This window comes from Sprattus sprattus (genome assembly GCF_963457725.1).
Source record: "Sprattus sprattus genome assembly, chromosome: 7".
Lineage (NCBI taxonomy): Eukaryota > Metazoa > Chordata > Actinopteri > Clupeiformes > Clupeidae > Sprattus > Sprattus sprattus.
This window is the reverse complement of record NC_137926.1, coordinates 866,770-878,654: the sequence shown is the minus strand read 5'-3', so window position 1 is coordinate 878,654 and position 11,885 is coordinate 866,770. Positions and strand designations below refer to the sequence as shown.

The following is an 11,885-nucleotide window of genomic DNA, read 5'->3' as shown; positions in this document are numbered from 1 at the left end:
TTTGTGAGCTCTGCTTCTTCCTCCGCCACTGCCGCGCCTGCCTGCCCCTCAGCCTAACCCACACACACACACACACACACACACACACACACACACACACACACACCCTGCCCCTCAGCCTAAGGGGGCTTTGGACTAAATCTCCTGTTCAGAGTCCCGCCTGCCTGCCTGCCTGCCTGCACATATCCACTGTACCCTTGCCAAGTCACCTACGCGCCGCCTTACAGAGGGGGATTTTCCTCCAGGAGGAAGTGGGATTGTCATATCAATTCAAGGGCGCTTAAGCGAAGGCCGCTTGAGCTGAGCGTCGCTCGCTATCCTGCCAAGTACAATAAAAGGTGACGGTCTGACGCCAAAGTCATCAATCAGTTTGAACGCTTCTATTGTTCAGGTAATGGTGTGTCACCTGCTTGAAACAGGAGATAACCGCTCAATGGCGTCTGGTTTACGCTGCAGGTGTCGGTCGTGCACTCCACAGTCACGCAAAACATCAATCATCTTATTTCATCAGTCGAAAGCAAACGCTTGGCGAGTGGCAGAGGTCAGACATATCCGTTTACACTTTACAGTGACTACAGCTCCCAGGAGCCACATCACTGCACCTGTGTGGGGTTGCCATGGTAATTTACCTTTTCAAAGTACTTGATCTCGTATTCTAGAATGATGCCGTTGGGGCGATCAGGCTCTTGCCAGGACAAGGCGATGGTGTTCTTGCCCGTCTTGCCTTTCTTAACCACGGTGATGGGAGAAGGAGCTGAGGAGAGAGAGAGATGTAGAGAGAGAGAGAGAGAGAGAGAGAGAGAGAGAGAGAGAGAGAGAGAGATGTAGAGAGAGAGAGAGAGATTGTAGAGAGAGAGAGAGAGAGAGAGAGAGATGTAGAGAGAGAGAGAGAGATGTAGAGAGAGAGAGAGAGAGAGAGAGAGATGTAGAGAGAGAGAGATGTAGAGAGAGAGAGAGAGATGAAGAGATAGAGAGAAAGAGAGAGAGAGAGAGAGAGAGAGAGAGATGTAGAGAGAGAGAGATAGAGAGAGAGAGAGAGAGAGAGATGTAGAGAGAGAGAGATAGAGAGAGAGAGAGAGAGAGAGATGTAGAGAGAGAGAGATAGAGAGAGAGAGAGAGAGAGAAAAACATTAAAAACAACAACAACATTGTTTTATATTTCACTTCACTTTTCAGTTGAAATCAAGGGAAAATGTGTTTCGTATTTCAGATGCCATGTTACAATGATGCAATGTTTTGCAATTGCCGACAGAAAGCCCACATGAAGATATTGTGCCATTAGTGTTTCATGCGTGTTTCTCCTGCAAACGCTTCACTCTAGCCATCTACTTTACATATTAAGGAGACACATTACATTAATTGGTAAACAATTATAATCATACTTGTGTGAGAAAAAAGCTCTGTAAAACCTGAAAGAGAAAAAAAAACGAACAAAAAATATTTGCGTGTGAGACAATCTGGGTGTGTGGTTTGACAATCCTTTTATCTCGGCTGTTTGATGAAGGGTACAGACAAACACCTTTGAACGTGACTTCAGGAGCTGCTATAGTCCTCAGCGTCTTATGCTGCTGCACACACACACACTCACACACACACACACACACACACACACACACACACACACACACACACACACACACACACACCTTTGAACATGGCTGCAGGAGCTGCGGAGCTGCTATAGTCCTCAGCGTCTTATGCTGCTGCACACACACACACACACACACACACACACACACACAAACACACACACACACACACCTTTGAACATGGCTTCAGGAGCTGCTAGAGTCCTCAGCCTATTCTGCTGCTGCACACAGACACACACACACACACACACACACACACACACACACACACACACACACACACACACACACACACACACACACCTTTGAACATGGCTTCAGGAGCTGCTAGAGTCCTCAGCCTATTCTGCTGCTGCACAGATCTCAACACGCTCTCCACTTTCTCTGCATATCTCCTCTCCATTCTTACTACAGATGGGACACTGCATATTTCAGCATACAAGTGCTGAATGTGTTGGTTTGAGTGCTGAATGTTTGTGTTTTATTACTAAATGTTTGTGTTTTTAATACTGAATGTTTGTGTTAAAGTACTGAATGTTTGTTTGATTACTGAATGTTTGTGTTTGATAACTGAATGTTTGTGTTATAGTACTGAGTGTCTGTGTTATAGGACTGAAAGTTTGTTTGATTACTGAATGTTTGTGTTGTAGTACTGCATGTGTGTGTTATAGTACTGAATGTTTGTGTTTTAATACTGAATGTTTGTTTGATTACTGAATGTTTGATTACTGAATGTTTGTGTTCTAGTACTGAATGTTTGTCTTAAGTGCTGCATGTTTGTGTTTTTATACTGAATGTTTGTGTTATAGTAAGGCTAAGGCACCCATTCACACATACTAGTCAGTACACTTAGGCACACACTCACACATACACACACACACACACACACACACACACACACACACACACACACACACACACACATATACTAGTAAGTACACTTAGGCAGTTACTCACACAAATAACCCATGATGGCATTGAGTACAATGGAAACTCATCCACCTCATTCAACAGACCCAGATTTCGTTTTCTGTGTCATTGCAGTTGACCTCCCGGTAGAGAGTGTGTGTGTGTGAGTGTGTGTGTGTGTGTGTGTGTGTGTGTGTGTGTGTGTGTGTGTGTGTGTGTGTGTGTGTGTGAGAGTGTGTGTGTAGCCTCCCGGTCGCCTCTGGGCACGAAGAGGAGAAGGAAACGGATCAAGCTAAGTCATTCCAACACTGCTGGCTGAAATGCGAGACAATTGCGTCTCCCTGAATGGAAGTGTTAGTCTGTAGCCGTGAGATAAAAGGGCGTTTAAGTGCACTGGAATGATCCCCTAGGTGACCATCTGATAGCTGAAGTATCATTGGGCATTTAGTGCACAACAGGGCTGTGTTGAGGAGGAGGAGGAGGAGGAGGAGGAGAAGGAGGAGGAGGAGGAGGTGAAGTGATCTGCTCCTAAAAGAGTAACAGTACACCCCTCAGCCCAGACAAAACTATAATCATTCCTATCTTAAAAGCCTGAAACGAAATACGCACGCAATCCGATCTGGAGACAGCCAGCGCTGAAAGGGAGCTGTGTGTTGTGGAGGGGTGACGGAGCCACTTAAACAGTCTGGCAGCAGCCTGCTCCATGTTGACTCTAAGGCAGGCAGGAGACACTGACACACACACACACACACACTCACACACACACTCTCAGGCAGGCAGGAGACGCCACTCACTCTGGAGCTATTGATTCTCAATAACCCTTAAGTTTAGGCCGGGGGGATCTCTGATCTACAGCCGTGATGAAAGGCAGTGAAAACAATCAGAAGAGTTTGGTCCAAACAGAAGGTCTCCTCACACACACACACACACACACACACACACACACACCTTTGAACATGGCTTTGGTCCAAACAGAAGGTCTGCCATGCGGGGTTAGGGCTGGGGTTGGGGTTAGGGCTGGGGTTAGGGCTGGGGTTGGGGTTAGGGATGGGGTTGACTGACGGGCAAATACATGCATAACACATTGAAAAGAGTGAATTTTTCAGGCAAATACAGATTGCATAACACATTTAAAAGACTGAATTTGTAGAAAGTGTAAAGTGCACAGACGCTGTAGTATAGTAGTGGAGTATCATGACTTAACTGCAGTATCATGACTTAACTGTACTATGAGTACCTCTGAAGAGACTGCAGGAGGCCACACAGAGATACTGTCACAGACTGAGATACTGTCACAGACTACGGTAGTGTCACAGAGCAGAGACTTCTCAAAAGAAGGCGATGGCAAGCTGCGATAATAAACAGATGGAACACCTCGCTCTGACAGGAAGTGTGGCAGAGGATGTGAGATCACGCTCTCGTTAATGGCTGTGCACAGGAAGTGTTGCCTTGACGCAGAGACGGGATTGGCTCACGGCACAGCAGTACCTGCCAGATCAAGACGTACAGAAAGAGGAGAATCTGTGTTGCACGACGCCCTGCCAAAACTGCCAACACTGCCATAACTGCCATAACTGCCAACACTGGGAGAAAGTTTTCCATCCTGAGTTTGGGACTTTATTCAAGTTTTGAAGACAGAATTAGACCCAAGGACAGAATAAGCCCGGGGTGTGATAAGCGACTATGACAGGGAGCCACGAGGAACAACTGCACACACATTTACAATTACACACACATTTACAATTACACAAACATTTACAATTACACACACATTTACAATTACACACACATTTAAGATTACATTTGTGTAGCTAAGTTCATCAAGTTTTTCAATGAACAGCATATATTTAATAAATGATTGTGTAATCTAAATTATTTAGTAAATGATTGTGTAATCTAAAACATTTAGTAAATGATCGTGTAATCTAAAACCAAATTCTGCATTCCACTGCAGTGTAGTGTGAACATGGTGGGGATTGTTGGAGGGTTTGGTTGGTTGGTAACTCATTCATGTTTGGGGCCGCATGTTGACAGGAAAGGTCATCTCTTCAGTCCAGCGTAGCCGCCAGTGCTGCGGCCTCTCAACAGGCTGTGTGTTTGCCCACGAGCCTGGCTGATTGGTGAGCCGGCAGCACCGTTAACCCAAACCCAAATGAGCCTGGCTGTTTGCGGAGCCGGCATCAGGTCGAGATGAACACCTCTGGCACACAGCCAGCCAAAACTGGGCACAGTAATATAATAATAAAAGATATAATAATATTGCTTCAGCCAAATGTCTGGTTGTGCCAGGACCTGGTGTCTGAGAGCCCCTCCCCCTGCTAAAGGACACTAAAGACCTGTGGCACGGAGTCTTTCAAGAGCCCCCCCTCTGTCAAGAGCCACCCCCCCCCTCTCTACCCGTACTCACTAACACTCATTCCATTTCCATTCACTAGCGTTCACATTTCTATTCCTGAATAGAGTAACACAGCACTGGCATCTGATCAGGTGTCTGCACCAAAACAATTATTAAAGAGATACAGAGCTTTTCAACGATACCGAACATGACAGGCATCAGCCGATATACTGCACGTTACGTTAGAATGCTAACTTTCCGGGAAACCTAGTAGAATTCTAACGCCACGAACAGACAAAATGTGAATAAATATACACATTAATGTATAATTAGGATATTTTCTTTATGCTAGTATGAAAGATTACATGTTCAGGGAGTGAACTAGCTCAAAATCTCAAAATTGACCACTGCTGAAAAAAACGATGTTTTTGTCTCGCCTTAAAGGGCTCATTACTGTAAAGTAAGTACCTCTGAGGTCACTTATGAGGCAGCTCATTTCAGAAGTACACTTAAGAGGCAGCTCATTTCAGAAGTTCACTTAAGAGGCAGCTCATTTCAGAAGTACACTTAAGAGGCAGCTCATTTCAGAAGCACACTTAAGAGGCAGCTCATTTCAGAAGTATACACTTAAGAGGCAGCTCATTTCAGAAGTATACACTTAAGAGGCAGCTAATTTCAGAAGTATACACTTAAGAGGCAGCTCATTTCAGAAGTACACTTAAGAGGCAGCTCATTTCAGACAAAGACAAATATGATCAGTTGTGCCCTGGTAAGGAAGGAAGGGAACGGAAAAGACATCTTGAGATAGATGGCAGGATCTCTCATGAGACACAGTAAAGCCATAAAGACATTATGAGACACATTTGCAGAGAGAGGACGGGCTGAAAGGAGTTTGGGGACATTATGAGACACATTTGCAGAGAGAGGACAGGCTGAAAGGAGTTTGGGGACATTATGAAGCTTATTGCAGAGAGAGAGGACGGGCTGAAAGGAGTTTGGGGACATTATGAAGCTTATTGCAGAGAGAGGACGGGCTGAAAAGAGTTTGGGGACATTATGAAGCTTGTTGCAGAGAGAGGACGGGCTGAATAGAGTTTGGGGACATTATGAAACACATTGGTAGAGAGAGGAGAGAGGACGGGCTGAAAGGAGTTTGGGGACATTATGAAGCTTGTTGCAGAGAGAGGACGGGCTGAAAGGAGTTTGGGGACATTATGAAGCTTGTTGCAGAGAGAGGACTGGCTGAAAGGAGTTTGGGGACATTATGAAGCTTATTGCAGAGAGGACGGGCTGAAAGGAGTTTGGGGACATTATGAAGCTTATTGCAGAGAGAGGACAGGCTGAAAGGAGTTTGGGGACATTATGAAACTTATTGCAGAGAGAGGACTGGCTGAAAGGAGTTTGGGGACATTATGAAGCTTATTGCAGAGAGAGGACGGGCTGAAAGGAGTTTGGGGACATTATGAAGCACATTTGCAGAGAGAGGAGAGAGGACGGGCTGAAAGGAGTTTGGGGACATTATGAAGCACATTTGCAGAGAGAGGACGGGCTGAAAGGAGTTTGGGGACATTATGAAGCACATTTGCAGAGAGAGGAGAGAGGACGGGCTGAAAGGAGTTTGGGAGGCGGATGTGTGCCTTCATCCCTCTTCCTGGACTGCAGTGTCAGACGGGTCGACCACATGCGGAGTAAACCTGGAGCGCCACAAAACATCCGTCTGCCGAAGGCGCCGCACCGAGAGTAATTAAGAATATTGAGAGTGGCAAACACGACGCCGTCAAATCCATCAATTATCGTTTCAAAGTCGACAGGCAGGAAAATAAGAGCGTAGAGGAATGCTAAATGGCACAGTGCTAGAAATGTGTCTGCTTTGTGTATGTGTGTGGGTGTGTTTGTGTGTGTGTGTGTTTGTGTGAATGAAACATAAGTGTGTGTGTGTGTGTGTGTGTGTGTGTGTGTATGAAACATGCTCCATCGCCCCAGAAATAACGTCAAAGCACTTGAGCCGGTGTTGGTGGGGGCTTGGCGGGGGGGGGGGGGGGGGGGCTAATGACTTGCACCTGCTGGCTGTTGAATGGGCTCAGAGAGATGGAGAGAGAAAGGGAGAGAGAGGTAGAGAGAGAGATGGAGAGAGAAAGGGAGAGAGAGGGAGGGAGAGAGAGAGAGGGAGAGAGATGGAGAGAGATCAAGCTGACTGAGAGAGGGGGAGAGAGAGAGAGAGAAAGAGAGATGGAGAGAGATCAAGCTGACTGACAGAGGGGGAAATCAGCTCTCATTTTGATGGATGTCTGCAGATTGCCATGTGATCATTAAAGGCCCCCATGTGTGGAGTGTCGATTTCACAAGTAAACAGATTTGTTCCTCTCCCTCCTGAACACTCCCATTGGATCGCTGGCAGTGGTTTCACCCCCACCCCCACCCCAACCTCCACCCTCACCCTCACCCTCACCCTCTGCTTCCTCTGTGTCTGATTCAGATGTGGGGCTGCACGTTGATTCTACTTGTCATCATTGGAGCGCTCTTAAAGGGCGTAATCCTCTCATCTCATCTGAAGAGAGGCAACAGAGAGCAGGAGCAGCTATACACACACACACACACACTCCTACAACAGAGAGCAGGAGCAGCTATACACACACACACACACACACACACACACACACACACACTCCTACAACAGAGAGCGGGAGCAGCTGTGGAAATCTATTATTCCAGGGGAGGAGGATTCTACCTACATGATCTTTGCTTAACTTAACGAGTGTAGCGGGACTGTGTGTGTGTGTGTGCTTGTGTGTGTGTGTGTGTGTGTGTGTGTGTGTGTGTGTGTGTGTGTGTGTGTGTGTGTGTTTGTGTGTGTGTGTGGATCGGTGTGCCATTTAAATGCCTCTGTAGTGCTTTTGTGACAATGATGCATCTCTAAGGACAAAAAGCACAAATGAGGTCTATTTGTTAAACATTTCACCCAACTTTGCTTTTGTACGAAAAAGAAAATAGTGAGAAAATAGCTTTAGTGTTATAAATGAAGGCCTTGGAGCCACCTGCTCTGCATACACACACACACACACATTCCTGCTCTGCACACACACACACACACACACACACACACACACACACACACACACACACACACACACACACACACCTCCAGGAGCCTCCTCCATATTGGCAGGAGGAAAAGAAAAGAGCACAGACAGCGTGGACAAGATGGACGTTCTTTTTTTTTCGGAGACAAATCCAAGCTTGAATTTTTCTTCGGCTGGTTGGGAAATCCTTTATTTGCAGCCTGGGCTTATCGGTTAGGAGGGGGGGGGGGGCTTATCGGTGAGGAGGGGGGGGGGGGGGGGGACGGACCCTCGGAGTGGTGCTGCCAAGCAACAGGTGCCACGCGCTGTCTCCGGTGATCCCAAGCAATTCCAGACTCTCTCAGATAAAGAAGATTAGGCCTCACTATCCCTTATGGTCGCCATTACGCTAATGAAAAGTCAATAGCTACCTCGCTCTTCTTGGAGAAAGCCCTCTGTGAGCTAGACGGGGGGCGGGGGGGGGGGACAGGGGTAGACAGAGGGGGGGGGATGGGGGGATAGAGTGAAAGTAAGAGAGAGACAGGGACACACATGGGAGAGAAGAGAGTGAGTGAAGGAGAGAAAGAGGGCCAGGGCTAAAGGGACTGGGAGAGCCAGGGCAGTCATGACTGATTGTATTCCTTATCCAACTTAATAAACTGGGCTCCAAAGAGGGTGATGTTGGGGCACTCACTCAACTACCTGCCCCCCAGCCTCACACTGCCTCTCCTGGGCAGACACCTCCATCCCCCTGGCCTCCATCCCCCTGGCCTCCATCCCCCTGGCCTCCCTCACTGGACTACCTGCCCCCCAGCAACAAGCTGCCTCTCCTGGGCAGACACCTCCATCCCCCTGGCCCCTCACTAAGGCACAGGATCACTCTAACTCCGCTTAATGGACATTAAGTGTCTTTCGGGGCCAATAATGCTTTTACAGTTTTAAACCTCTTTGCAACTTGAAGGCAGGTTTCTGTGTTTGTGTGTTTTCTCTAATTTTATTTTCTCGTTCATCTCAGGGTGTTTGTCAGCTCGAGCGGCTCCTCGCGTCTTCCAGAGGATTTCATCCCCAGCTTTCCGTGCAGAGCCTTCCACACGAGTCAAACACACACACACACACACACACACACACACACACACACACACACACATACACACACAGGAGCCTTCCTCACGAGTTAAACTCCGGATCAACAACAGCTAGCTTGACGGATAATCATAGTCAGTGCACATCAAACAGCCTACGCCACTGTAAACCACGTCTCACTGCCTGGGTGTATTTCTGTCCGTGCGACCGTGCTCAGTGCATATGAAGTTTGTCAGCGTGATGTCTATGTGTGTGTGTGTGTGTGTGTGTGTGTGTGTGTGTGTGTGTGGTGTGTGTTGGCTCCTGCTGGTCCTATGTCTATGCTCCACACACACACTCCAGCTCTGCATACATACACACACACACACACACACACGCACACACACACACACACACACACACACACACGTCTATGCATCACATCATTTTGCTACGAGGAGAATGAGTGGTTGGCAAAGAGGATTGTTGTTTTTCTGCTCACATGTTTAAGACGCTTTGAAGTTAGCACAGCAGGCTGTCCTCACAGTCCCCCTTACACACACACACACACACACACACACACACACACACACACACACACACACACACACACACACACACACACACACACTCGCACACACACACACACACACACACACACACACACACACACACACACACACACACACACACACGTCTATGCATCACATCATTTTGCTACGAGGAGAATGAGTGGTTGGCAAAGAGGATTGTTGTTTTTCTGCTCACATGTTTAAGACGCTTTGAAGTTAGCACAGCAGGCTGTCCTCACAGTCCCCCCTCACACACACACACACACACACACACACACACACACACACACACACACACACGCACACACACACACACACACACTCGCACACACACACACACACACACACACACACACGAAGTTAGCACAGCAGGCTGTCCTCACAGTCCCCCTCACAGACACATCACAAGCTCCACATTCCAGATCATTCTGGCCAAAAGCCTTTGCTGTCTCTAATACACAAAAGCATCACGTCAGCAATGAACGTTCCGCTTTAGAGAAACTGAGGAACTGAGAACCGGAATCCATTACAGAGCGATCAGTACTGTCTCTCCTGAATTAAGTCAGGGTGGTTTAAAGTGGTTAGGATTAGGGTAAGGGTTCACAGTTAGGTCAAGGTTAGGATTAGGGTAAGGGTTCACAGTGAGGTCAAGGTTAGGATTAGGGTAAGGGTTCACAGTTAGGTCAAGGTTAGGATTAGGGTAAGGGTTCACAGTTAGGTCAAGGTTAGGATTAGGGTAAGGGTTCACAGTTAGGTCAAGGTTAGGATTAGGGTAAGGGTTCACAGTTAGGTCAAGGTTAGGATTAGGGTAAGGGTTCACAGTTAGGTCAAGGTTAGGATTAGGGTAAGGGTTCACAGTTAGGTCAAGGTTAGGATTAGGGTATGGGTTCACAGTGAGGTCAAGGTTAGGATTAGGGTAAGGGTTCACAGTGAGGTCAAGGTTAGGATTAGGGTAAGGGTTCACAGTTAGGTCAAGGTTAGGATTAGGGTAAGGGTTCACAGTTAGGTCAAGGTTAGGATTAGGGTAAGGGTTCACAGTTAGGTCAAGGTTAGGATAAGGGTAAGGGTTCACAGTTAGGTCAAGGTTAGGATAAGGGTAAGGGTTCACAGTTAGGTCAAGGTTAGGCGAGGGTGATGACGAAGAGGAGACAGATGTTTTAGTCATGACGAAGAGCAGACAGATGTTTTAGTCATGACGAAGAGTAGACAGATGCTTTAGTCATGACGAAGAGGAGACAGAGCAGAGGTTTTATATTCGCCCAGTCTGATTCCCTGGAGCCCGCTGTGGGTGCTGGTGTCTGTGTGTGTGTGTGTGTGTGTGTGTGTGTGTGTGTGTGTGTGTGTGTGTGTGTGTTTCTGTGTGTGTGTGTGTGTGTGTGTGTGTGTCTGTGTGTGTGTGTGTGTGTGTGTGTATATGTGTGTGTGTGTGTGTGTGTGTGTGTGTGTGTGTGTCTGTGTGTGTGTGTGTGTGTGTGTGTGTGTGTACTCCACTGTGGGTGCTGGTGTCTGTGGCAGTCGAGCCGATGCAATAAATCAATGACAGCATGTCCACACCACAGTCACAGGACCGCACATTCATTAATGAGAGATGTGTGTGTGTGTGTGTGTGTGTGTGTGTGTGTGTGTGTGTGTGTGTGTGTGTGTGTCTGTCTGTCTGTGTGTGTGTGAGCGTGTGTGAGCGTGCACATTCATTACTGAGAGATTCACAAACGGACTCTCGTGTGCTTCTCGGTTTAGGAGTACAACCACACTACACTGGCTGTTTGTGCACTACACTGGCCATAGCAAATTATACACAGTTTAATTACAGTTATTGTACAGTTCTGTTACACCTGATCAAACCAGCTGATCAAACCAGCTGATCAAACCAGCTGATCAAACCAGCAGATCAAAGTCTCGGTGGCCAGTGGCCTTTCAAGAAGGTGTGTGTGTGTGTTTGCGTGTGCGTGTGCGTGCGCGTGCGTGTGCGTGTGTGTGTGTTGACTCACCGGCCTGGTTGGTGGTGACGTTGAGCGACACGAACTGGCGTAGCGGTAGCTCCAGCAGCTCGGAGACGCCGTTGATGGCCTCCACCTGGAAGGTGTAGTTGGTGTGAGCCTGGAGGTCGGCCACCATGACGGAGGTGTTGCTCAGGCCGGTGCGCTGCGGCAGGTAGCGGACGTGGCTCCCGCACGCCTCGTAGACGCCCGGCTCCTCCACGCTCACCTTACGGCACAGCAGGCTGTAGCTCAGGTCCTTACGGCCGCCCACCTCCTCCGGGGCGGTCCACTCCAGGAACACACTCGTCTCGTTCACGTTGGAGATGGCGTTACGGGGCGCGGAGGGGGGCTCTGGGGACACACGCGCAACACACACACAC

At 47.9% G+C, this 11,885-nt stretch overlaps 1 protein-coding gene across 1 annotated transcript in view; it reads right to left on the bottom strand.

The window, feature by feature from the left end:
- The window catches only part of epha5 (EPH receptor A5), a gene marked incomplete at both ends in the record, with an annotated part of 74,259 nt that overhangs the window by 14,560 nt on the left and 47,814 nt on the right, over positions 1-11,885 (bottom strand). Inside the window, 2 exons of the mRNA XM_080842558.1 lie at positions 617-754; positions 11,515-11,856. Of these exons, the coding sequence (XP_080698684.1) occupies positions 617-754; positions 11,515-11,856 (480 nt within the window). The remainder of the gene's footprint in view (positions 1-616; positions 755-11,514; positions 11,857-11,885) is intronic.